The sequence below is a fragment of the Periophthalmus magnuspinnatus genome, chromosome 15 (assembly GCF_009829125.3).
Source record: "Periophthalmus magnuspinnatus isolate fPerMag1 chromosome 15, fPerMag1.2.pri, whole genome shotgun sequence".
Lineage (NCBI taxonomy): Eukaryota > Metazoa > Chordata > Actinopteri > Gobiiformes > Gobiidae > Periophthalmus > Periophthalmus magnuspinnatus.
In genome coordinates this window covers 7,281,209-7,306,379 of record NC_047140.1, presented here as the reverse complement: position 1 = coordinate 7,306,379, position 25,171 = coordinate 7,281,209, and the positions used below count along the sequence as shown (strand labels likewise).

General features: G+C 38.8%; 2 protein-coding genes across 2 annotated transcripts; both read left to right on the top strand.

The window, feature by feature from the left end:
• The first annotated feature begins 2,859 nt into the window (after positions 1-2,859).
• Positions 2,860-5,641, top strand: marveld1 (MARVEL domain containing 1). Its single transcript, XM_055227229.1, has one exon. The coding sequence runs from the start codon at positions 3,115-3,117 to the stop codon at positions 3,610-3,612; it is 498 nt and encodes a 165-aa protein (XP_055083204.1). The 5' UTR covers positions 2,860-3,114; the 3' UTR covers positions 3,613-5,641.
• Positions 5,642-16,738: 11,097 nt separating this feature from the next.
• Positions 16,739-24,926, top strand: LOC117382122 (phosphoglycerate mutase 1-like). The gene is made up of 4 exons (XM_033979164.2): positions 16,739-17,008; positions 19,309-19,583; positions 21,270-21,450; positions 23,662-24,926. Exons 1-4 carry the CDS (start codon positions 16,870-16,872, stop codon positions 23,829-23,831), a joined length of 765 nt encoding a protein of 254 aa, XP_033835055.1. The 5' UTR covers positions 16,739-16,869; the 3' UTR covers positions 23,832-24,926.
• Positions 24,927-25,171: the final 245 nt, after the last annotated feature.

Sequence of the window (25,171 nt, the reverse complement as noted above, 5' to 3'; positions counted from 1 at the left end):
ACACCACACACTCCTACACCTAGTTACATTACTTTGAGATGACCTTATTTGAAATGTTGTCAAATGGCATCACATCATCAATTAAAATGACACTGATACAGGCCAATCTCAGCCTTTGAGGTGGTGACCTGACAGCAGAACTCATGTCTGTGGGTAACTGAGCAGCCTAACTAGCAAAGTATTTTGTGAGCAGGCCTAACTGTAAGTTAGTGTTTTCACAGTAATGCGTTACACTACTAAGTTACTTAAAAATGTTATTTAATTAGGCCTACAGTATTAGTGAGGTACAGCCATATGGATACATCCAACACTGCCACACAGGCCAGTGTACAAAAATAGATGTTAGATGAGTTTAGAGCATTATTATGATTATGATTATTATTGTTATGTTTTTTATGCAAATAAATAAATAAAATAAATAAATAAATAAAAAAGAAATGTGCAGTATGTATGTACTATTGTTAAACTTTTGCAATGTGAACCCCAAAGCATAGACAGAGGCAGGTTTACTTGCAAAGATTTTGAAGCCTGTGGTGACGGAGGCTGTCTAGAGGCAAGCTGGTCCAATAAACAGCAGCAGTGGCACCAACTGCATGACCTGAACACAGAAGATAAGTATATAAACAGAGAAATAATGCTAGACTACTGAGAGCAGAGCATGACCGCATGAGACAGAATTATCTGGCACTGAAGAGAAGGCAGGGTGGGGTTTCACACTCCAGCTGATCCTGGATGAGGTGTAGGTGTGCCCCTCTGCTGTAGGAGGATCCAGCCACACCCCCGTCACACACCAGCTCTGCAGAGAAGGAAAAACACAGAATAGTCCTTTAAGACATTCAATGTGGCCTGATCATTCCTAATATCTTCTCAAGTCCATTATATCTCTGCACACTTGGGTGTAGAAGTCAGGGACAAATTCAAGTGACCTTTGACCTTGTAACAGTCACAGTCAAGTGCAGAATAAACTTATGCCCAGATATTTACGAAAGGTTCACTGTCAAAGCTGTAGCCATGATGAGTTCAAGGAAAATGTGTAAGACTGAATACTGCCCATTTGTGTCAAGTTTTGTTTCATGTTAAAGGCCACAGGAAATACAGAGATAGGTACAACTGTGGAATAGCACACCAGCCTCACAGCAAGGAGGTCCTGGGGCCACTGGACTGTCACAGGCCAGCACTGGGGTTTGAGGAAAAAACACAAGACTACAGCAAAACAATAGACAATGGCGGTACAGGTGAGAGATGTCCCAGAATGATCATGTAATCAAGAGTGCCACATATCAGTTTGGCTTCTACAGTTTCCAGACTGAATGTTCAGCCATTTACAATTTCAGTTCATACATGCAAAATAAAAAAAAAACAACAAAAAAACATCATAAGACTGTAGCCCTGTCACAGTAATTATTTTATCGATTTATTGTTCAATATATGAAATTAAAACAAAGTATTTTGGGCCTTAAAACTTATCATGAGCACTTTTTCTTTATCAAGAGGGAGATTTGGGGTATTTTTGTTGTAATATGATAAGATTTGACCTGTGGAGGGGTGAATAAGTCCCTTTTTATGGCTAATTATTGGTACATTCTATTGTTTATTTGTTGCAGCTCATGTCTTTTAATGAAGCAGTCTATTTAAAAATGGTTCACTTTTGATTATGTAATTCTTAATTAGATAAAGTAAGTTTCAATGCTATCATTTATTGTGATATTTCTCTGTAGCGATATATCATGCTTCAAAATATGCTATTGTGACAGGTCTATAAGACTGTGACCCACATTTTTTAAAATATTTGTTTGGTTTCATTTCTTTTTAAATAGATCCTCCTGGCAGATAATTCCATACGAATGCAGCTCTGTATAATAGGGATTTCTTGAAAGTATTGATTTTAGGCAAAGGCATAGTGCATCAGAGCTGAATGTCTGGTCTGGTGTCTATGTCGATCTTTAGCCAGATCAGGTCATTGTAAAGGCAGACCAGGTCTCTTAATACAGAGACAGCCTTTTTAAAAATTATTTATTTATTTATTTAGGGTTCATTCTCTGTTTTAGTACCAGCCATGAATGTCTGGTGTGCGTCACTTCTACATGCTCTCTCATGGAGCAGTTCAAAGGCAGTCTAGCAGCTCTGTTCTGTGTAAGTTAAATTTTATTAAGATTAAATTTGGAGGCCGATGATCAAACTAAAAGACAATGACAATAAAACCACTACCTGTATGACTAGTTTACAGGCTTAGTAAAAATGTCTGCTTTTTCTGACCACAGAAATACCTCAACCAATCATTTCATCTAATCAATATTTAAAGATTTCTGATTTTTAAAGAGACAAGCGCCCCCTAATGGACACTGAAAGGGACATTTCATCAGCTGTGGGATCAGTTTAACCTAAACACGGACTCAAGATTTTTTTGGTTCCGTGGGATCAAAGTGGTGCGGTTTTGGGGACTGTAAAGCATTCTTGATGATTTTATGTTCGAAATGTGGAGATACGCAAATCTGTAAGTTCATACGCACATAACAGAGATTCCACTAGGTCTTAACGCATTAAATCTTGGGATAAAAAACCTTCTTCACCGAATCACCAACGGGATAAACGACTGTACTATACTTTTTACATCATAGCTAAAGGATATTTTCAAAAGTCTGACTATCCTGCCAGCTGTATCTTGAATATGCACATTGTAGATGCTTCTTTTGGTGCGTCAAAAGGTCACGCATCCGTCCCCTGGGGCCAATAACTGTCTGTTAGCGGCAGCAGACGCTTTTTACGCTCTTTTTCACCGAACTGGGATGGACCGGGAGAGCCCCAGCCCAGCGGAGGAGAGGCGGGCTCAGGCGGGCTCTGGACTCCCCCTCTGCGTCCGCCTGCCCCCGACACAAACGTTACATTCAGCAGCCCAGAGGAAACGGAAAAGACGAAACACTCGGGCCACACAATCCCAGACTTCAAACCCAGAACCGTGGAAAGAACTCCGAGTTTCCCCTTGTTTTTTTTTATAGAACCTCAACTTTGGACGGTTACATTTTTACGCGCGCGGTTTTACGCACGGCCTGCCCCAGCTGTACGCGTCTGGCACGGCGGTAGAACGCGCTCGGGAGAAGGGGGAAGGCTATAGACATGTCACCCCAAACCCCGCAGTCTCCGGTGAGGGCCAACATCCTCAAGTTCCTCAAGACTTTTCTGGGAATCCTACGGGTTTTGCAGATCGTATTCGGCGCCGGATTGTGGGTAACCATCGCTGCGAATAAATACGAAGGCTCCATCCACTTTGTCCTCTTCGTCGCGGTGCTTTTCTGGCTCCTCACGCTCGCTCTCTTCTTCATCACGCTGTTGGATAAGCAGGATTTGGTGCCAGTAGTCGGGGGACAGAGGTGGCTCGGTACGAACTTGGCGCACGATGTGGCCGCTGCGCTGCTCTACCTCCCGGCCATCGGAGTCATGATCTACAAGACGGAGCGCAACGCCTACTGCAACCTGGACAAGTACCAGCACATGTGTCTGTACAAGATCTACCTGACGGCTGCTGTGTTCGCCTGCCTCGCTTGCGTCGCCTACCTCGTGTCCCTGGTGTATTGCGCGTGCAGGAAATGCCGAGGAGCGCAGACGGTCATATGAGGAGATGTGGAGAGGGTCTTTACGCGCGGGACTAACCGGATTTATAGGGAATGGATTGAGGCAGAGAGGAGAGAAGATGAGGGATAGTTGAGTTCACTGTATCTTCTAGGGGGAGGCATTTCAGGTTTTTGTTCTTTTTTTTGTAACATAGCAAAATGGCCCTGTTGTTGTTCTCTTTTGTTTATTTTGTTTGCTTAGGGTCTGAGAATGGAATCAAAAAGAGACACAAGAGGACAATAGGAGGGCCATTAAAGGTTAAAGGTTGAATAGGGTAGTTTCAGCTGAAACTGGAGACAATAGCTGTTTACAGTGTCAGTGTACAGTAGTTAGCCCCTCCCTTCAAACAGATATAAGACAGTGTCCACCAGCAATCTGACCAGAACTGAAGAAGTGGTTTGGATGAGCAGCGAAACATCTTCACTCCTACAACGATTTGTCCAGTTGATAGATTTAAACTTCGTCTTTTGCTATGGCTCAAACCTGGACGACTGAGGGATTACACAGACATTTTTTTTGTAACAGTTTATATTTTGCAATCTGGCTTTTGAAACCAGACCATCATGTTGAAATTTAGTCCATGCTGTTGTTCTGGACTGGTTTAGACCATGGTTTAGTCCATATTTAAACCGAGACTTGGGGCACGTTCACACTTGCACATTCATTAAATCAAAATTGTGTCTTAAATGGGACTAAACCTGGAACTAAACAAGGCTAAACCAGGACTAGATAACAAGTCTACATCTGGACCAAACAGGGCTTAGACCTGGTTTAGTCCTGGTCTAGTTGTTGCATTCCAAATAACAATAAACAAATCCTTCCAGCCAAAACATTCTAAAACTTAACTGCGTGTTTCAATGTTCTAAACAAAGTGTCAGCGGTTCTGAATAACACATGTGTAACTCTTTGATATAGGACCAATAATACAAATCTGACATTTTTTAGAGTGGAGGAAATTGCACGGGAAGCATTAATTGACCACATATGCCTTGAATTCTTTGTAAATCCCCAACGATTTTTACTATCTATCCAAAACGGTTATGTGATCTGAAGATGCTGTCATAAATATGTACTACACTCTGGTACTTACAATATAGTTTGATCCAATTCTTAAGCTAATTTATAACTATGCAAACTATGTGACCAGCAAATGTATTGTTTACTCTTCCTCATTTTGTACTAATTTTGTTTTGTTTTTTAAAGGTTCTATGTTACGCAAAATTGACTCTTATGAGCTTTAAGCCATGTTATAATACTGTTATCTCCTCAAAGTTGGAGTTGTGTTTTGTTTCATTCACACATGTTTGAGTAATCATTTTTTATTAGTCTGTCTATATCTCCAAAGCTCAAAATGCACCGGTCCACCTTGTGATGTCATTAAGTGGAAGTTTTCAAGTTAACAGCTACATTTTACCTTTAGTTCAGTAAAGATTGGGTCTGAAAGCATCTAAATGATTCTACTGAAGCTAGTGGAATTTGAAAACACAGTGGAGCACTTCCTGTAGCACTTCCTGTACCACATGACATCACAAGGTGGAACAAACTGTTTTCCGTTTGAGAGAACTCAGCCTAAATATGCAGGGTTTGTAGGTTAAACATGTGTGAATGAAACAAAACACAACTCCAGGTCTGTTTGTGACAAGGAAACAACATTATAACATAGATCAGAGGATAGTGTAACATGGGCCCTTTAACTGCGGATTTTTCAAAGTTTATGTTTTTATGTTTTTGTACTGTTTTATTATAACATAGAAAGAAAACGGTAACATATTTTTTCTCATGAATTTGCAGTGGTGCTATTGGCTGTAATTGGAGATAACATTATGTCTAGAGGGCAAGTTTGAACTAAGTAAAGTGTACTTTTGTGGCCCAGACGGATTACTTTTTTTGGGCATAAATGACTGTTATGAAGTTATCCAAATATACGGTTATGTTTTGAGTAAATTCCAAGTGCCTCCTGTCTACATCCTCTGTCGTATTACTCAAAATGATCGACAAAATGCTCATGACGGAAATAAATGAAACGAAAGTAGCATGCTGTGTTGTCATTCTTTTAAATAGATTATGATGCATAGACTAGAGTTGTCACGATACTAAAACTTCAGAAATGATTCTGATACAACAATGAGAAAAACAGTCTTTCTTTAGACAATTGAATGTGATTTTCAACATTAAATCGTAGTGTCTGTGTACACTGGTGTATGAATGTGTATGTGAATGGGTGAGTGGGTCCTTGATGTAAAGCGCTTTGAGTGCCTTGAAAGTAGAAAAGTGGTATATAAAAATCTGACTATTTACCATCCCTCAGTGGTCCAGGTAGGTTCCATAGTGGTCCATGGGTGTGTACTAGTTTATGTGTCTTATACTTGTTCTGATACAGCTCAAGATCATTCTAAAGCTGTTCAGGAAAGGTTTATTTCTGTCCTGTGAATGTGACTTTTTTTAGTATCAATACCTGCTCAAATGAACATCTAGTTTCGATAGTAGTTTTAGTATTGATTAGTGTCCGATATGTTTGACAACCCCAGCACAAATATTGTATAACTGTCATAGGTTATTTACCATATTTTTCATGAAGCATTGACTAGAGCAAAGCATTATGGTCTATGTAGTCCCTTTGCAACCAGTCACTATGAGTCTCAGAAATGATAACGTCTGGTATTATAGTTCAGATGGTAGATCTGAGGTCTTCTCTTCACTGCAAGCTACTATTGTGTCATTGGGCAAGACACTTTACTTTACCTTCAGTTTCTGGGTAAAGTGACGTATGAATGTGCATGTGGATTGGTGAAAGGTTTCTTGTTGTAAGCGTTAAGTATTACATAAATATAAGTGTTACGATATTTTGTATTAATATTAAAAATGTTGAAATTATGCACAAAAAAACACAACAAAGAAAAAAACATCCTGATTCTTTACAGGCCTACGTCTGGCTGCACAGGGTAGCTCACACTGATGGCTTTTCCAAATGAACTCCAGACAGGAACCCTCCAGTACTTCCTGTTTGGAGATAAAAGCCTCAGCCAATCAGCAGGGAGCGTTTATGTGCAGCATGACCACATGAAAGAGATTACAGGCTTCTATATACAGGATACTATGAACCACAGACAGTGGAGGAGGCAAAAAGTATGATAACATGAGATTATATACAGGAGAGATCACTTCTTCTGGTAGATTTTAATACACAAAAGGATCAGATAGAAAGAAAAGTGCGGATATAGACATTTGCCATGGATGATACACTTGGACACAGTAGTTAAATCTTTACAATATAATAATAATAAGACTCTATAAGATTCAAAATATTTAAAGCAACATCATGTGACACATCACCTGCATGATTCCATAGAAATAGAAAGTTAAAAACATATTTCTGAATATTGTGGCGATAGATGTTTAATGCCATTGTGTGGAATATTATAGCCAATGGAACAACATTTCTGATTATTTTGCTTCTCAAAAATGTATATATTTCAAGGACATGCACAACTGGATACACTGGTGCCACTAATGCACTTTAATAATCTAGTGATAAACATTTAAACTCACACCTGCTCCTGTTTTGAATGTTTTAAATGGACCTATGTAGTTGTACATTTGTTTTGTTTGTTTTTGTGTGTATTTTTTCTGTATTTGAACGAGGCGCTTATGAAAAAGAGTCTTGTACTTCCTTGGACTTTCCCTGTATAAATAAAGATAAATAAATAATTATATATCTATGGAAACAAGCAGAAGGAGGCCACATATAAGACAGGTTTGTGGAGATGCAAGCCTGCTCACAAAAACAAAACAAACAAAAAAAATATTTCTGGGTTAGAATGTTACATATTGCAGCTTTAAATATATCAAGGTTATATACAAGAGATGGAAATAAGGAATGTAAAGATGAAATGGTGATTTTTAAATGGTTATCTACTATATATTATAACAAAAGATGTAAAAATGTAAATAATATAATAAAGTAACAATGCAGGTTCATTGTGTTCATGTGTTTCAATGACATCGCTCCTTCCTGTTTTGACCGACTCTTTGAGCACTCAGAAGACGTCAGATTTTGTTTGCTAACAGCTAACTGTCCTCACGTCAACCCTGTGGGACTAAAAGGTTTCTATTCATGCAGTCATACATGGCAAAAGCTCAAATTATCCCTCAAGTAAGCACCTTTTGAGGACTTCGCTAAAAATACAGTTTGTTTCAAATTGTTAAGGGCTATAGCAACGGTACTAATTTTTCATCATTCTGAAACCCATGGATATGTTGGAACATAATCTATTATGTTCAAATGACTCAATATTATCAAAAATGTATAGAATTGTGTAATGTTTGCTTCAATATTTGCACTTTTGTTGATTTACTAATATTTTTACTAAAAGCTAATTGAATAATAATTCTATCCTATGGTATTTTGATATGTTCTGTGTTATGTTTTTAGTCTATATTCGTATAGGCTGATATTGAGTTATAGTTTAACAATATTAACAAATTTAAAACAAGTCTCAAATAGAAGTAAAAGAAGCAAACTACACCTTAGATAGAGTTTGTTACTCTATCTACTCATCTTTTTTATCTCTAGGGAAGGTTACTTGTGCAGTAAGACTCTGGTGGGGTCAGGGGCGTGGCTTGGAGCAGGCTGAGCTAATCACGAAGCAGCCAAGACAAGACAGGAAGGTGATTCAGTCTTTTTCCCGTCAAAGAAAGATGAAAAAAGCCCAGAACTACTCATGCAGTGTAATGCCCATAGTTCCTTAAGATGCTTTTTAAAGATGCATGAGTACATGGTATATTTTGGATCACAACAAGAAGGTTTCAAGTCCAGTTATCTCATGATCTGGCGTCTTTTTGTATCGAGTTTGCATGTTCTACTAAAAACATTCCTGAAGAGGTTTTAGATATCATCCATGCATGTCTGAGTAATTGAGCAATCTCTCCTGGGCCCTATTTGAACCCTTCTCATGGTTAGCAGTAAGATTCTGTCTAGTGCTCCGCCCACAAGCCTACATCACCCATGCTCCACCATGCTTCATAAATTTACAGAAACACAATACAAAACTGTACACAACAACTTCACAAACCTGATGTGATGTGCAGTACTTTCATTAGTGGGATACATGCTGATTGTGCTGTGCTATGAAGGTGGAGTCACTTAGCACGGAGAGTGAAGGGAGGGAGGTCTCAGAGTGTCAAAAATGTGCAAAATGTAAATTTTCTGGTGGATGGTCTGGCTCTTGCTTGTTTCCATGGAGATGTTACTGCTCTGCTTTTAATGTTTCACTACAGTATAAACCAATCTATCTCCAGGTCAGATCTACGGAGAGGCGACCCCACTCACGGTATAAGAATGTATGTTATTCAAGGTATTTTTCAGCAATAAAGACCCCCATAGTTTAATAAATGTATGGATGAGTTTAATGCTAGACTGTGGAACATTCTGATCAAAGCTGTAGTGCCTCCATGGCAAATAGATGATCCTCCACATAAAAATTTACATTGTTCAGCTTTAAAACAAAACTAGTCATATTATTTTTTTAGTCATATTATTTCTATGCTAAATCCATGATGCCCTCACCATGGAGACAAATAGATGATACCGCCAGACCAAGTTACAGGACAGATCTGTGGAAAGGCAACTAAGAAAGCAAGTTTTTCAATGTATTTTTTAGCAACAAAAATACATAATGAGTAAATGCTGGATAGATAAGTTTAATGCCACACTGTGTAACATTCCAGGTAAATTAATCTCCATGGAAATCAATTGACATTGAACCCTTGACGAGAAAAGTTGCATAATGCACCTTTAACATCATGCCCAGATTTTGACACTGTGGGGAGCTAAATTAATGAGGGGAATTAGGAACATGTTTACAAAATGGAGGGCACCATCAGTTCTTTTTAGCCAGGATAAATACTGACTGACTAAGACTGTGGAAGGGCATCCAGAGTAGAACATTCACCACGTTCCAGATGTTCAACTATAGAATCCCCAGAGAGCGTCCAGTCATAGCTCAGTCCTGCTGCACTGTCTCTGAGCGACTCTTCATCTCAGGCCCAGCAGTGGAGAGGTTAATGGGCAACAGCTGTGGTCAATCCTGGAATACAGTCTTAAAAAGGAAAAAACCCTCCAGAGACCCCGGACCCCAAGCCTCCCATCCCCAGCTACTCTGGCCCTGTCCACGTGTCAGAGAAGGGAGGGGAGAACAGTGACACAAGTGGTTCTACTATAATGTAAACTGTGGCTCATGATTCAGCATAAGAGGACATTTTGGGTTAGAGAGGTTCAACCCTCACTTTGGCAAGTTTTAAAGAAGACATATTGTGCTTGTTTCTGCTCTATAGTTATAATTTATGATACCCATGGATCATTATGCTATAATTTGCACATTTTAAATTGCAATATTCATCTAAAAAGACTTAATAAAAGAAACATATCCTTTGACTTCCGCGTTAGAAAACTGCGGTGCCCAATGGGAGCTGACATTGCCATAAACATCATCACAACAAACAGCTGTGCAGCTGTTGGCCCCTCCTGTGGATAGCTGCACATCACAGTAGTGGATTTTTTGTATCAAAATAATTACGTGGCGCTGCCGAATCCTATGTGTATCGTCGATTAAGAAAATAGATAATAGAAGTAAGCACAGAGCTGTGGGCATATGCTGGTGGCTATGAAAACAACAGATTCCATCCATCCATTTTCTTCTGTTTATAGCAGTCTAAGCAGGAACTCCAAGACTTTCCTCACGCCAGAGATGTCATCCATCTCCTCCAGTGGGACCATAGGGTGTTCCCAGGTCAGCCGAGAGACATAGTCCCTCCAGCTTGTCCTGGGTCTTCCCCGGGCCTCCTCTTAGGGAGGTGTCCAGGAGGCATCCTGAGTAGATGCTCGAGCTACCTCAGCTGCTCCTCTTGACATGGAGGAGCAGCAGCTCTACTCTGAACTCCTTCTGTGTGTTTGAGCTCCTCACCCTATCCCTAAGGGTGTTCGTTGATTTTGTTCTTTCGGTTATTACACAGAGCTCATGACCATAGGTGAGGGCAGGAACGTAGATTGACTGTTAAATCGAGAGTTTTGCCTTTTGGCTCAGCTCCTTCTTTACCACGACAGACCAATACAGTGACTGCATCACTGCAGACGCTGCACCGATCCGCCTGTCAATTGCACGCTCCATTCTTCCCTCACTCGTGAACAAGACCCCAAGATACTTGAACTCCTCCACTTGAGGCAAGAACTCTCCACCCACCCAAAAAGGGCAAACCACCTTTTTCCGGTCGAGAACCATGACCTCGGATTTGGAGGAGTTGATTCTCATCCCAGCCTCTTCATACTTGGCTGCAAACAGAGATTGATCAGCAGTCTGGCGTCTTGAAAATAAGCATATAAAGATTGCTCAAACATGCACAAATCACTCCAAAAACAACTTCAAGACAATAACTGAGAAGAGGAAACAACTAAAATATGGATAAATGTCTGAAAAGTAGAAAAGTAGACCTTGTTTAAAGGTTAAGATCCGTTGCCCGCTTGTTTTCATGGAGATGCTATTTCTTTGCCCTGTAATGTTCCACAGTATGACATTAAATATACCACTCTTGCATCTTTTCATTGCTCAAAAATACCTTGAAAACATGCATTCCTATGTTCACTTGGCTCACCACTCCACAGATCTGGCCAGTAACTTGGCCTTGTGGCATCACCTACTTGTTTAAATTGTGCTATATTAGTTTAATGTCCTACTGTGGAACATTCCAGGCAAGGAAAAAACATTTCTATTGAGACGATCAAAGTGTAATGTCTAGCTGTGAAATGTTTCAGACCAATAAGATCTCCATGGAGACAAGCAGATGGCAGATCTCCCACCAATAAAGTCAGATAGTGCACCTTTAAATGTGCATTAAAGTAAAAAAAAAAAAAAAAGAAAAGAAAAAGATAAAACAAAAAATAAAATATATAATAGAACAAAAAAAAAAGCAAAAGGAAAAGTTAATGCCTTTCTAGAGACTTCCATTTTTACATATTACTTACCTTTGGATGAGCAGCGACTGCACCACTTTTGCCCCATCCAATAATTCCTCACCATCTCTGCTGCAGCCCTGTTTGTCCAACTTATGCCAGAGCTCTGCAGGTGTGGTTTCGACTGTCCAAAAGTACCACTCAGCACTTCTCATAGGTGTAGTCCTGCGTCTCGGTCGCTTCCTGGTTTTATTTTGAGAGAATACATGAGGTAGAACTTGAGGGCCTATGCAGACGGAGCAGAGGGAGCAGAGGGAGCAGAGGGAGCAGAGGGAGCAGAGGGAGCAGAGGGAGCAGACGGAGCTGTGAGGTGAGCATTCCACATGGGTGTCGGAAAACACAGGAGGAGACATAGACTATATAAAGAATAAGAAGCGGACTGAGTGAGTGTGACGTCACCCATAGTATTCAGCTCCAGTCAAATGGCTAGATCGGTTATAGGGGCCAATTGGTGCAAAGTTCCATATTTGGAATTTCGACTGCGAGTATCATAGCAACCAGAAAGCCAATCAGAAGAGAGGCTGTTGAAATTAACGCCCCTTATTGTTCGTGCCGTTGGTTTAGCAGGGAGCAGGAGCTTAGCAATGCTGTCAATCAAACCTGTTGCTAACGCTAGCAGGAGTGACCTGTGGGAAAGAAGGCACCTGATTTGTTTGTTATTAATGTTTATATCTTGATTTACGGACAAAAGAGCGAAATAAAAACATCAAGATCACGTAGAGCGGATTAATACAAACATTTTAAGACCAAAAGTAAAGTAAAGTAAATTCACCTTGAATATATGTTAGGGAAAAACAAAGGAGGAGATTCTGTATGTGTGAGGCAGGAGAACTTTATTTACCATCAGTCTGGTATCCAGTAATACTCAATACTGCACATTAGTATCAGCCATTCAAGTCTGACTATGCTTCTACACAAGGAGGTTTAAATATGAGCTAGAAGGACAGGCTGGAGACAAGCTGGCCCAGATAAAATGAGACGTGCATAGCCGACCGCTTTTATGAAATGTGTGACCAAGGAAACGTATAATACTAAACAAGGACAACAACTCTGACAACTCAATAATATTTGGATGACGCCATAACCACAGAGAAATGTCAACAGTGAACTGCAGGTGTCCTTGCTAAAAATATGCAGGGGATGTAAAATTCCACAAGGCCATACAACTAACCAACTTTGATATTATGCCACTTTCAGCTTGTTTTAACAGCCTTTGAGCTCTCTGTACAACATACCAATGTTGTAAATTTATATTTTCTTCCCCATGATAATAATTGCACTGGATTTAGATACAGAGCACCTTTCAAGATGTCCAAAGTGCTTTTCAGTGTATTATTCATTAGGGATGCACCGGTCCAGCTTCTTCCGTTCCGATACCGATGTCGAAACTTTGGTTTTATAAATCTGTCAAACCCATACCAGTGCAGAGACTGAAAATATGATTTATTTCTTTTAAACATGATGTATATCCAAATGCGTTTTGTTCTTTATCATTTATAGTAACTAACAGCTTTGATAAAATACAAGCAGAATATTACGAGGTGTTTTGAGCAAGAATTAGCCAGTAAATTGTATTATTACATCAACCGAAATCTTGGGACCGATATACAAACCACCCAAATGTACAATATTGGTGCATCCATGTTATTCATTCACTCCAAACTCACTGGTGTTGAGCTACCATTGTAGTCACAGCTGGTCCTGGAGTAGATCGACTGACATGAGGCTGCCAACCTGCACCATTGGACCCTTCCACGACCAACACTAATGCACACAGCACATTCATACTAGTCAACGTGGGTGAAGTGTCTTTTCTCAGGACACAACAACAGTATGAGTAGAGCTGCTGCAACACCTGAAATGTCATGGCAAAAGTGTCCAGTCTTATAAAATATTTGTAAAAGTTATGCAAAGGTTGTTTATGTTGACATTTTTAGTTTTGGTTCTCACACTGATAATCCAACTCAAACGATGAACAAGTCCCTCACTTTTGGCAGCTCAAATTCAGTCTGAATGTTACAGCCATTGCACTTAAAGACATGCTATCATTTCAGATCATTTCATAAACATCGATTTGCTGTTCTTTTCACATTTTTCTCCTTGCTGCTACATGTTTCTTCATTGTCTCTGGTGTGTTCTGGTCTTGTAGCTAACATAAGTCTGGCATTCCTCATGTGCTCCAGCAAACACAGAAGCGCAGTGTTTTTGGTGTGAAAGCAGGGCAGTGATGGTAAGAATGAGGCTATTTCTGGAACAGTGAAAATACCACACCACTTCCTCGTTTCTAGGCGAGAAGAGAGGGAAAAAGTAGTAGAAGGAAAGACATGGGTGGGGTGGGCACTAACTGGCATAGTGTGTTAACTACCCTCTGTTCATTATGCTTACATCAATATAGGCATCAAGGTCATTATGATGCACTAAACTGTTTAAACTTTTAAAGAGGGGTTATTTTACTTCTATGGAGTATTAATTGCTAACACATAACACATTTAGATCACCATGTTACCTTTTATTGTTTTGAAAATGCACGGAAAACAATGTATTAACATGTTTCACTTTCGTTTTTGAATCTCAGAGTCTTCCCTTCATTTGCTTTCTGCACTAAATTACACCCCCTTCACACATCGCACATTCACAACACAGTCAGGGTGCATCAAGCTCATGAAACTACTGCACATTGCACAGGGTTTGTCAAGTTGTTGTGTACAGTTTTATATTCTGTTTTTGTATGTTTCTATATAGTCATGTGGGAGCATGGGTGACAGGCTTGTGGGCTGACCATTGCACAGAATCTTACACTAAATTACTGAAAGTTGCTGGATGACATCTAAAACCTCTTCAGACATGTTTTTTTATGAGAGAACAACGTTATAACACTATAGAAAGCTCCAAAAAGTTGATTTTGCAAAATATCCTGGTCAGACATGGACAGCATACGTATCGTGGTTATTCCATACCAGTTACCTAGCAACTATACTGTAAACAAGGGTCGAAACTTGGACAATAGTTATGATTACGATAACAGAAGAAACCACCTTTATTTTGTTAAATGAAGGTTTAAACAGTCAGAAAAATGCCTTCCTTGTGTGTAACTTGTCCCTGCATTTTGGATGGAATTTTCTGTGTTGATGACATAGGTAGAGGTATTATGTTTTATTAGGCCTACTTAGGGCTACTTCCTGTACTTTTTTGTACTTGTCTTCTCAACTTTTTTCCCCACAAACTGCCACACCACAGGTTCTATCCCACCAAGTCATAATTAGAAAAACATGAAAATCTGTCAAATGCACTTTAAACACTTCCGACCTCATGATGTCATCTGGTCATCATCAAAGATGCTACTGAAACAGAGTAAAGCAGAGACAACATGAAGCTAGTTCATTTCAAACTAGAAATTAAATCTATTGGTGATGAAATGTCTTTGAAGTGCTTTGCTCTAAACTATTTGAAATGAGCTTTATCACATTTAATGACCTTTAACAGACAGTGAACGAAGGCAACATCTGATAGAAGTGTGCTTAAGTATATTTTTTAAATACATTTTTAAAAAATGTATTTTTATAAATACATTTATAGCTTAAACTAATTAAAACTGGGGATGTACATGTAAGTGAAAGTGCAGTATCTGTGGGGTCATGTTGACAATACCCAGCAAACATTATATGTGGGCCCCATAGAAGTACATCTCTGACATGTTAGTGCCATATAAACATCTCACACTCTGAGGACTTCAGTCTTGGCCTCCTGCTGGTGCCCAGAGTCAAGACTAAACATGGAGAATCAGTGTTTCAGCTTTCTGCAGCTAAAACCTGGAATGGTCTTCCTGAAGATGTGAGACAGGCCTCTACTTTGACAATGTTTAAATCCAGGCTCAAAGCAGTTGTGTTTAGCTGTGCATATGACTGAAAGTTTTTATTTTATTTTATTGTATTGTGATTTTAATGTCTTTATAAGGTAAAGCACTTTGAATTACTTTGTGTACAAATTGTGCTATACAAATAAACTTGCCTTGCACATTATTCATGATCATTTCATGTATATCATAGAGTCCTAGGGCTAGTACCGGCACATCTTTATAAATGTATATTTGTAATAGAACTAGTGACCTCTTGTGGATCACTTAAGTCAACAGCAGAAGTCTGACCATATTTATCCACTAGAAGGCGCACTAGAGCTTTGTCTAAAGTTTTAGGACAGAGCATATTCAAACATCTATCCGTTTTTGAATAATTTGGACCTGCTTTGCATTTATCATATTGGAAAAATATTGAAATTTATGTTTTTGCCAACACAAATTGTGGTGCTTTTGTGATAAGAAATAGCATTTAAAGGGTTAAAATCACAATCATTTTCAAAATATTTTATAACAAAATTTAGAGTAGAAGTAACTGAAAAGAATGAAATAGAATAATGAACAAAAACGTTCACTGAAGCATCAAAAAAGACCCCAACTTTCATGACATTTGGGTCAATCTATCCAACATGATCGACCGAGGAAAAGTCAAAAGTGCGTAAAAAGCGTGGAACCAGACCTGGAGGATTGACAGAGAACTAAGGCAACAGCAGACAGTGTAATTAAGTCGTTTATGGCGTAAACTAATGAAAAATGGTGAGGTACATGTCGGTGGAGGTGCATCCTGTTGGAGATCTGTGGGTATAGTTTTGTTATTATGATCTAATATATAGGTAGCTTGTATTGTTTACTTGTCTAAATTACAGCTTGTTGCATAATAACCTTTTTTTAAAAACCTGCACATTGTAATAAACATAGTCTCTTTCCTCACTCCGTTATAAATCATATCACCCTGGGCTACTTTCTATCTATATTCTGCAATACAGTATATGTCACTATTTATTTTTCTTGTCACAGCAGCTCCAACTAGAAATTTTATTCATGGCAAGGACTGTAAATTGCACAGTGAATATTCAAATCTCGTCTCTTTGTTAAAAAAAGATGAAACTTGCTCAATAAAACAGTCCTATGGTCCAATGTACAGGATGAAGGTCAAAGCAGGGGCCCGCCGCTTCCGCCCACCGCTCTCATTGGCCAGTTTCACCTGTCACAGCGTGCAGCGTCGTATCTGATTGGCCGCTACAACCCGGAAGCAGGGGATGAACCAATGCCCTGATATAAAACTCCCCGGCTAGCAACCAGTGGATCTGTCTGCAGCTCCGAAGTGCTCATCCCGACCTCCTCTCAGCTTCATTCCACTTTATCTCCCTTTAAAACTTCATCTAAATTATTCCAAACCACAATGGCTGCTTATAAACTCGTCCTGATCCGTCACGGGGAGAGCAACTGGAACCAGGAGAATCGATTCTGCGGATGGTTCGACGCGGATCTGAGTGAGACCGGAGAGAAGGAGGCGAGGAGAGGCGGACAGGCCCTGAAAGGTGAGCTCTAGCCCGGTGAACGTGCTCCGGGATGCGTTGTAACGTGTCTGGTGTGCGGCTAGAGGGTGTGAGGTGATGTCGTTACGAAAGCTCCGTCCGTTTGCAGCCGTGTGTTAAGTCACGTTAGGATGTTGCTGAGGGGGCGTACGTGCATAGGGGATGCTCCACTGTGGCTGCACCATGCTGCTTCTCTGCTTATGTAACAGAACACAGGAGAGCTGAATTATGGGTAGAAAACAATAGCATTAGTATATAATTAAGTAATAAGTATCACAGTGATGTTACAGGTCCAGAGATAGTCTACAAATCAGACCAAATTAAGGTGATAAAGTTGTGAAATGTATTGGAGCATTTTTGTAATTCTAGGCAGGCTTGTACTCATCTATACCTCATCTTTATTTTAATTCATGAAGTGCAATGAATCAAATTTTAGATAAATATTTTATGATTGGTAATTGTCAATGGTCAGGTTGCAGTATTTTGAATGAGAGGTCTACCAGCCAATCCTCAGTAAGTAAAATCATGTGGTTTTGGGCAAAGTTCAGATATTATAGAAAATGATGTATTATGTATATTTTATGTTATTGATGTGCAAAAATTTAAAGTCTGTCTTGTTTATAGTTAGGAAATTTTTAATAGGTAGTTCAAGCCAGTTTTATTAAGATAAACTCAAATTGAATTTAGAAAAAAATATTATTATTATTAATATTAATATTATTATTAATATTATTGTTGTCAAATCTGGTCTGGTCTGTCTGTAAATAGGCAGCCAATTGAAATCGCCTTCTTCTCCTACAGAACCTGTCCCTCCAAGGATACTTAAAGTGGTATGGCCAATCTATTGACTCAAAGGTTTGTCAAATTGTAAATGGCAGCCTGGTGTCAGATGCTGTGCTGCCATTGAACCTCTTTTTTTCCATGTACATAGAAAAAAGTGTTCTTGGTCAAATACAACCTTTTTTAAACACACATGGCATTCTAGACATGTTCCAGTAAGGCATCAAGGCCCTGCGCAGCACTGATGACTAATGACCTGGTTTTAATGAAAGTTGCTGGTAGCTCTGCAGTTGTAGAACTTTTACACCTGACTGCTGTTTTTGACAAAGTTGGCCACACAATTCTGTTCGATCACCCTGAATACTGTGGCTGTCAGGGAGACCACCTTAGAATGGTTCCGATCGTATCTCAGTGGAAGATCTTTTTTCTGTTAAGTTGGGGGACTCCTCTTCATTGTGGTGTTCCCCAGGGTTCATTTAAGGCTGGGTTGGCCCAAACTTTCAGTTTTTCCCTTGTTAAGACACAGGAAATTGTGCTTTTTGAGCCCACTGATTCCCTATTGGACTTGAAAGATCATGTTCATAAGTCTGCCATCAACCTTGGAGTCATCATAAACAGTGATTTTTTTTTAAACCCAACAAACAGATACACAGTTATTAAATCAGGCTTTTATCATCTTCCTCTTTTGGCCAAAATAAAACCGCCTTTATCTGTTAAACATTGGGAGCAAGCAATGCATGCTTTTATTTCTTCTCTCCTGAATTATTGTATTGCACTATACTCTTTTGACGTTGTGTTAGTTGTGTAGTCCTCTGTGCTTTTTATTTTACCATATTTTTGATGATATATATGTATATTTTTATAGTGTGTTCTTATTTGATTTTTGTGGTAGTAGCAGCAGCAGTGGTGGTGTCTGTTTATGAAGTGTGCTATACAAATAAAGTGGATTGGATAGGTTCATCAGTCAATATAGATGAATCTCTGAAAGGCAATTAAATCACATAGTAAGTTACATTTCTAGTTCTATTAAAGAGATGTCTACAATAGGACTGAACTTGAACTCATCACATGACTCTTGTTCCTAACTCATTCAACAGGAAATTGCCAATACTTGTAAAGGACTCATCTGCACTTTAGTGTAATCACAGTACTAACAATTTTAACAGTCAAGGAAAAAGCTTGTTGTGTCATACATGCTTTTAGTAAATACAAGACACAGGAATGTACTAGTCCTATACAGAACACCAGAGGCCCTTTACTGTCTTCATAGTATTTTATTTTAACACATATTAATTGTAATGGTTTCTTTAATTTCACCATGTTCTGAAAAAGTCAAATACTGTTCACATTACAGTACCCTCCCTGCTTCAAACCACATGCTTTAACTGTCAGAGGATTGGCTGTAGACCTCTCCATTGTAAAGTCCAAACTTGACTGAAATTTGATTGATTGTGCACTCTAGTATCCATTTTTTATTATAAATTTTATGATTTACTCTTGACAGTTTCCTCTCTTCTCCGCAGACGCCAACTACGAGTTCGACATCTGCTACACATCGGTGCTGAAGCGTGCCATCCGAACACTGTGGCACGTTCTGGACAGCATAGATCAGATGTGGGTCCCAGTGCACCGTACGTGGAGGCTGAATGAGCGGCACTACGGTGGCCTCACGGGGCTAAACAAGGCAGAGACCGCTGCCAAACACGGAGAGGCCCAGGTCAAAATCTGGAGGCGCTCTTTTGACATCCCCCCTCCCGTCATGGGCCCCGATCATGACTACTACAATATCATCAGCAAGGTGAGAACGTGCTGCGCTAATGTGTGTGAGGTTAGCAAGATGGAGAAATGGCTTGTGCTTGTGTGCTGTGTAAATAGTTCTTATTGAGCAGCAGGAGATAGAATAGTTTTCGCAATCTAGAATAAAGTCTGTGAAAAAGTAATGCATTTTTTTTGGTTCTATACTGAAATACAGGTTATGAAAAATTAATAATAATAATAATAATGGCTTACACTTGTAATGCGCTTTTCAAAGCCTCTCAAAGCGCTACATTATAGTCATTATTAATTCATTTCCACACTTGGTGTCTGACACCTTCTCCAGGACTGCATCCCATTCCCAAAAAATAATTTCTAATAAGTTTAAAATTGAAGATGGAATGAACCTTTACTCAAATGAGTTTCTTTGGTAATTATCGATACTAAAAAAGTCACATTCACGGGACAGAAATGAATCTTTCCTGAAGAGCTTTAGAATGATCTTGTGCTGTATCAGAACTAGACTAGTATACACCCATGGACCATTGTGGAACCTACCTGGCCACATGGTAATGTAAAACAAAGTACTACCATTTAATGTTGAAAATGTCTAAAAGAAGTTTTTTTAAAAGATCATCATAGAATTGGAATCAGTATTGCGTATTGAGTTTATTACTTACTATCAAAATCTAGTTTAAAATTTTAGTATTGTAACAACACTACTGGAATGTTCCACAAAATGGCATAATACTTCACTTCCATGATGACAAAACCAAGAATTTTTTGGCAAGAAAAAAAAAAAAACAACCTTTGATTTTAAATGAAAAATAGATCAGTTTAATGCCATACTTAACTATTTCAGGCAAAGCAGAAACATTTTCATGAGACAATCAGGTGACGTACCCATCACTGGAAAACATACATTTGACCTTTTTATTTTCTCAACTCCACAAGTATATGTCGTGGTTGATATTGTCCATTAAAATAAAAATAATAATAAAGTTCTCAATACAGCTTTCTGTAGAATTGCCAGTAGTAATAGTTCTTACTAGGTGCTCTGACATTTCTATAACATGTGAGGCTTGTGTACAGCTCTGTGGACCCTACGTTTCCCCCCATTGTGTAGAGGAGCTGTTAATAAATGACAGGAGAGGACAAGGTTTGTGCTGTAAAAGTTCAAAAGTTCAGCAAACCTGTACAAATACCAAACAACACCATACAATTACATGTTCTGAAATACTATACATTTTAAAAATATTCAGAATTGTCACAAAGACTGGAACGTAAACCGACAAACTAATACAAGAATCACATTTTAGAACATGTCTGTACAGGGTTAGAAGTTTTTTGACAGAATAAGACAGGAGATTTTGTTGTTTGTGGAGGGTTTGATTAATCTTGCAGGCCTAAACTCATGACAACATACATTGTTATTTTATTTTTTTTACTATTGTTCTGTCCATACTGTATATTTTGTTATATTTAATTTAATTCGTTTTTTTCAAAAAATGTTTTTATTACAAATATTTTATGCTTGGCTTTTAGTTCATCCTTTATTTACATTTTACAATTTTTACTGCTTTTACTCATTGTTTTGTTACACCATATTGCCAAAGTATATTTCTACTCTGAGAATTCGTTCACCAACAATATATTTTTTTCTGACTTTGATTGCAATCGAAATTCTTAATCACCCTCTTCTCTTCTCACCCTACGCTCTTCTACATAGGACCGTCGCTACGCAGACCTAACAGAGGACCAGCTGCCCTCCTGTGAGAGCCTGAAGGACACAATTGCCCGCGCTCTGCCCTACTGGAACGATGTGATCGCTCCTCAGATCAAACAGGGCAAGAGAGTGCTCATCGCCGCACATGGGAACAGCCTCCGAGGCATTGTCAAGCATCTGGAGGGTCAGTAACTGTTATATCTTTTTTTTACTAAAATACTAAATAATACTTAAAATAGACATATTGTGCTCAGCATCTGCTATGTAGTTACAATCTATGACACCTGTGGATTATTATGTATTAATTTGGACATTTTAAATTGCAATATTCATATGAATGGCTGCAGATAAAACTAGTGAGAAGTTGATATTTTTGCTACGAATCCTATGCACATCACAGATTAAGAAAAATCATTCTGAGAATGAAGTTGGTAAGCACTGTGCTTTTACCGGTAGATGGTGGTGGTAGGTGAAAACTGGAGTTGATTGGCAATATGGTGTCTTGAAAATAAGGGATTAAAGATTGCTCAAACATGCACGAATCACTCCAAATACAACTATGGGGGAGTAAATGGTGAGGGGGAACAGCTAGAACATGGTTAACAGCTCATAATAGGTCATAGTTGCATAATATATCTGCTTTAAATTATTCTTCCTGTCCTATGCACCTTATTCCGGAAGTTGCCGTGGGTGTGGCTATTGTTCTTCGGGTTGTATTATTTTGCATGAGGCTGCTGACAGTAAACAAGTTCTTTACGGACTACAAGGCTATTTTGTTGTTGACTTTTTGGCCACATGAACATTGAACTTTTTACACAAATCAACCTAACTTATTGCAGATATTTGCAGTGAAACATTTCTGAAATTCTCCATTAAAATGAAGGACTCCCGCTTTACCGGAAGAGCCACCACAAAGAGTGTGCAGTTTAGTAGCATTTAGAGGCAAAAGTGGGTGGGGCGGAATAAGGTCAATATAATACATTCCAAAGTGTAGTCTCTCTGTTTAAATTGTGATGTTCCCAAAGATTCATCCCGAAGTCCATTTATGTAGATGAAGATATGTGTTTGGATTATTAGGGCAGTTTTTTGTTTGTTTTTTTTACAAATTTGGGTGTATTCTACATATAATGTTTTGCCATCTAAGTAGTTTTTGCCAATGTTGGTTTAAAAACAGCAGAACCATCATAACTGAACCTGTGATGCCTTTAGCAGTCATACAGTGATAAAACCAAATGGTTCACTCATAATATATCGAGCTGCTTTATAGCACAGCTGTCATATGATCTGGCAACCCAAAGTTGACAGCTCATTCAGTTAATCATACTAAAAGTAGCATCGAAACTACATTCTCACTTCAACAAGAATTGATTGTGAAAATGCATAAGTAGGACAAAACTGGATGTTTCCTAAATAGTTTTTTAGAATGTTTTGTATCTACATTAGAACTAGTGCAAAACTGCATGGAAATATCAAAGGAATTATTATAATTTTGTGTTAACAATTCAAAGTAAGAAAAGTAGTAGTACAAGCAGAAATGACACTAAATGCATAGAAAAGTACAGGTGGGTTTTGGTCAAGACTCAAACTGAGTTAAAGACGGTCTTCCTCTGCCTGCCTGACCCTCTCATTCTGTTGCCTAGTGTTTTTTAATTATTGTAGTATTGAAATTGGTATTTAGTATCAAGTATTTAGTATTTAGTATCAAGACTTCCTAGTATAAAAATCGAATTTAATATTGTGACAACATTAATACAAAAGTTTTTATTAACACATTCAAAATTCTATTGAAATTTGATCTGAACATCCATCCATCCATTTTCTTCCGCTTTATCTGGGGCCGGGTTTCAGCGGTTTCAGCAGTTTCAGCAGGGAGGCCCAGACTTCCTTCTCCACACACACTTCCTCCAGCTCTTCCGGGAGGATCCCAATGCGTTCCTAGGCCAGCCGAGAGGCATAGTTCCTCCAGCTTGTCCTGGGTCTTCCCCGGGGCCACCTCCCGGTGGGAAGTGTCCAGAACACCTCCCTAGGGAGGCGTCCAGGAGGCATCCGGAATAGATGCCCGAGCCACCTCAACTGGCTCTTCTTGATGTGGAGGAGCAGAAGCTCTACTATGAGCTCATCCCATGTGACTTAGCTTCTCACTCTATCTCTAAGGGAGCACTCAGCCACCCTGGGAGGAAACTCATTTCGGCCTCTTGTATCCGCGATCTTGTCCTTTCGGTCATTACCCAAAGCTCATGACCGTAGGTGAGGGTAGGAGCGTAGATTAATCTGTAAATCGATGATCTGAACGTGTTTCTTTGATATTCGAAGACACCCCAATGCTTATTAAATATTTTTCAGAAAATTCCTAATTGTACTCCCTTTTTAAAATCCCATTTCTCTGTGTCCTTAGGGATGTCTGACGAAGCAATCATGGAGCTCAACCTTCCCACAGGAATCCCAATCTTGTACGAGCTGGACAAAAACCTCAAGCCCGTCAAGCCTATGCAGTTCCTGGGTGACGAGGAGACTGTGCGCAAAGCAATGGAAGCTGTGGCCGCTCAGGGGAAGGCCAAGAAGTAAAGTTGGTCTTCTGATATTCTATAGGATTGAACACCGCTAAGACACATCAGAACAGAGCAAGGCAGAGAGGAACAGCTCTTAAGAGAATGTGAAAGTCAGCTGTAACAAAGAATTTGTATTTTAAGCATAAATTCTTCCATGTACATTTTGTTTTGTAAAATCTAACAAATGTATTTTTATCTAAGTAGTAGAGCTGTAGTCGACTGAAGAAATTCTTGGTGGATTTAAGACATGTCCTGGCAAACGAGTGGCCGACTAAAAAAGGAGCATGGCAGAAGCTGTCATAACTGAGTATCACCATCTGACTCAAACTGCACTCACAAGACTACACCTGCAGGGGGAGTTCATGTACAAATGATTTATGCAGAAAAAGTACTATTGTAAACAATGTTGTTATATAAAGACAAATTAAACTTGTGAATCATGAGTTTAATCTGCCTTTTTACATATAAATACCGATCTTCAGCTAATTCACTATCTTCTCCTTTCTGCTCTTGCCCCATTTAAATGCTTATAATCTAAATAAAATAATAAGTTGACCAATACAAATTTTGGTTGACTGACACCATCAACCAATTAATCAACTTAATGACTAAAGGCCTACAGCCCTAAAGAGTAGCCTGAAATGTAAACTCTAGAATAGTGTTAATAAATAATTGCGAGCGTGCACTGTATTTGGATGGCTACTGATTAGTCAAAAGGAAATTTCTGTCATATTTATTTAATGTTTTCATCTATTAGAAAATGCATAAATGTAGTTGGGCGATGTGTTTTGCAATCTCTTGAGAGCCAGATGGCACCAAAGGGTCAGTTCATGTCTTAATCCTGTTTGAGCTCATCCTTAAAATATGATTTAATTACCTTTCCTTTGTATTGGCACTGTCTGATTGTAAGTGCTGTTAGTGTTGTAAACAGTCCATTGTTAGGGCTTCGGCATATGTTCTTATGATGTATTGTATGTAGACTTTGGAACAACATCTTAAACTTGAAACTCTGTCCTGTTGCTAACATAATATGAAATGGTTTAGTTTAAAGATACCTGCTGAGCGTGCTTGACTTATTGTCTCATTGTGCAATAAACATTATTAAATGGCATGTGTTGTATTATTATTATTTTTTTCATCAAATATTTTAGTGTGCATGAAAAAATTGCGACCGCTGCTGGTAAGTCAGTCAACAGGTTTATTATAAGGATTGAAGGGAGTTTTGCTTTTGCAGCGGTGGGTAGAGTTGTCAAAAATTGTATTCAAAAGTAATGTTATTTCAAAATAATATTATTCAAGTAAAAGCACAAAGAAGTGGTCTAAGAAATTACTCAAGTAAGAGTAGAGGACAAAACC